Genomic DNA, 1,572 nt, shown 5'->3' on the forward strand with positions numbered 1-1,572 from the left:
CCCACGCTAACCTGCGCATCCCTGGGCACTGTGCGACAATTTAGCACGGCCAATCCACCCAAACCTGCACATCTTTGGATTGTGGGAGGAAACCAGAGCACCTGTAGGAAACCCCACATAGACACACGGTGAGAATATGCAAACTCCACACAGACAGTTGCCCGAGGGTGGAATCGAACCCAGGTCTCTGGCGCTGTGAGGCAGCAGCGCTAACCACTGAGCCACCAGAGATGTGACAGTGTTACATCAGCTGCGTTCCTACAGTAACTGCCCCCCAACTCCCCCGATTCACAGAGCATCCATTTCTCAGCTCTCACTGAAGGATCGTCAAGTCTCAGTCATGGGGTCATGGTGGGAAAAGATTTGTGAAATGCTACCTTAAAACTTGCCTCATTGGCCATGCATTTGGTCACCTGATCTCGTGTCTCATCCATTGGTTCGGAATGTGGACACCATCACATGACCTGGCTAATTCCCATAGTGCCCAGGGATGTGCAGGTTAGGGTGGATTGGCTGTGCTAAATTGTCCCATAGTGTCCAGGGATGTGCAGGTTAGGGTGGATTGGCCATGCTAAATTGTCCCATAGTGTCCAGGGATGTGCAGGTTAGGGTGGATTGGCCGTGCTAAATTGCCCCATAGTGTCCAGGGATGTGCAGGTTAGGGTGGACTGGCTGTGCTAAATTGTCCCATAGTGCCCAGGGATGTGCAGGTTAGGGTGGATTGGCCGTGCTAAATTGCCCCATAGTGCCCAGGGATGTGCAGGTTAGGGTGGATTGGCTGTGCTAAATTGTCCCATAGTGTCCAGGGATGTGCAGGTTAGGGTGGATTGGCCATGCTAAATTGTCCCATAGTGTCCAGGGATGTGCAGGTTAGGGTGGATTGGCCGTGCTAAATTGCCCCATAGTGTCCAGGGATGTGCAGGTTAGGGTGGATTGGCCGTGCTAAATTGCCCCATAGTGCCCAGGGATGTGCAGGTTAGGGTGGATTGGCCGTGCTAAATTGTCCCATAGTGCCAAGGGATGTGCAGGTTAGGGTGGATTGGCCGTGGGAAATACAGGGTTGTACAGTTGGGGAGGTGGGCCTGGGTAGGATGTTTTTGTGGAAGGTTAATGTGGATGTGATGGGCTGAATGGCCTGCTTCTGTACTGTAGAGATTCTATGATATTGGTAAGGGTTCTAAGGAATCCAGTGCCCTGTAGCCAAACACCAGCTTCGGTGCCAATAGGGTCATAAACAACCTGTCTCACTGTTGGCAAGATCTGAGCAGCTCAGATAGTTTGCTGCATTTTCCCCAGTCGTGCCAGTTCAATATCTGTGAAATACAATATTTCTGAACAAACCTTCACTCACTCTGTTATTTTTTTAATTTTTAGGACCTATGGTATTACTACAGGGATCAGTGATCCGACTGTGTTTATCCCTCCTGCAGCGTGCTCTCAGCTCAACTGAGAATATTCTCTCTTGGAAGCAGTACAAAAAAAGAACTTATATAACTCTAATAAAGAACAGTTACCCTGCTGACTGAACACTGACCCTGTACGGTTACACAGTGAGTGATCCTTACCCTGCTG

The 1,572-nt window shown here is 50.0% G+C and overlaps 1 protein-coding gene across 1 annotated transcript in view; it reads left to right on the forward strand.

Moving 5' to 3' along the window:
* Positions 1-1,533, forward strand: part of LOC125487681 (ependymin-like) — a 12,190-nt gene extending 10,657 nt beyond the window's left edge. Inside the window, exon 4 of the mRNA XM_048619741.1 lies at positions 1,375-1,533. Within this exon, the coding sequence (XP_048475698.1) occupies positions 1,375-1,450 (76 nt within the window). The 3' untranslated portion in view covers positions 1,451-1,533. The remainder of the gene's footprint in view (positions 1-1,374) is intronic.
* Positions 1,534-1,572: the final 39 nt, after the last annotated feature.

Source organism: Rhincodon typus, chromosome 43 (assembly GCF_021869965.1).
Source record: "Rhincodon typus isolate 14 chromosome 43, sRhiTyp1.1, whole genome shotgun sequence".
NCBI classification, from domain to species: Eukaryota; Metazoa; Chordata; class Chondrichthyes; order Orectolobiformes; family Rhincodontidae; genus Rhincodon; species Rhincodon typus.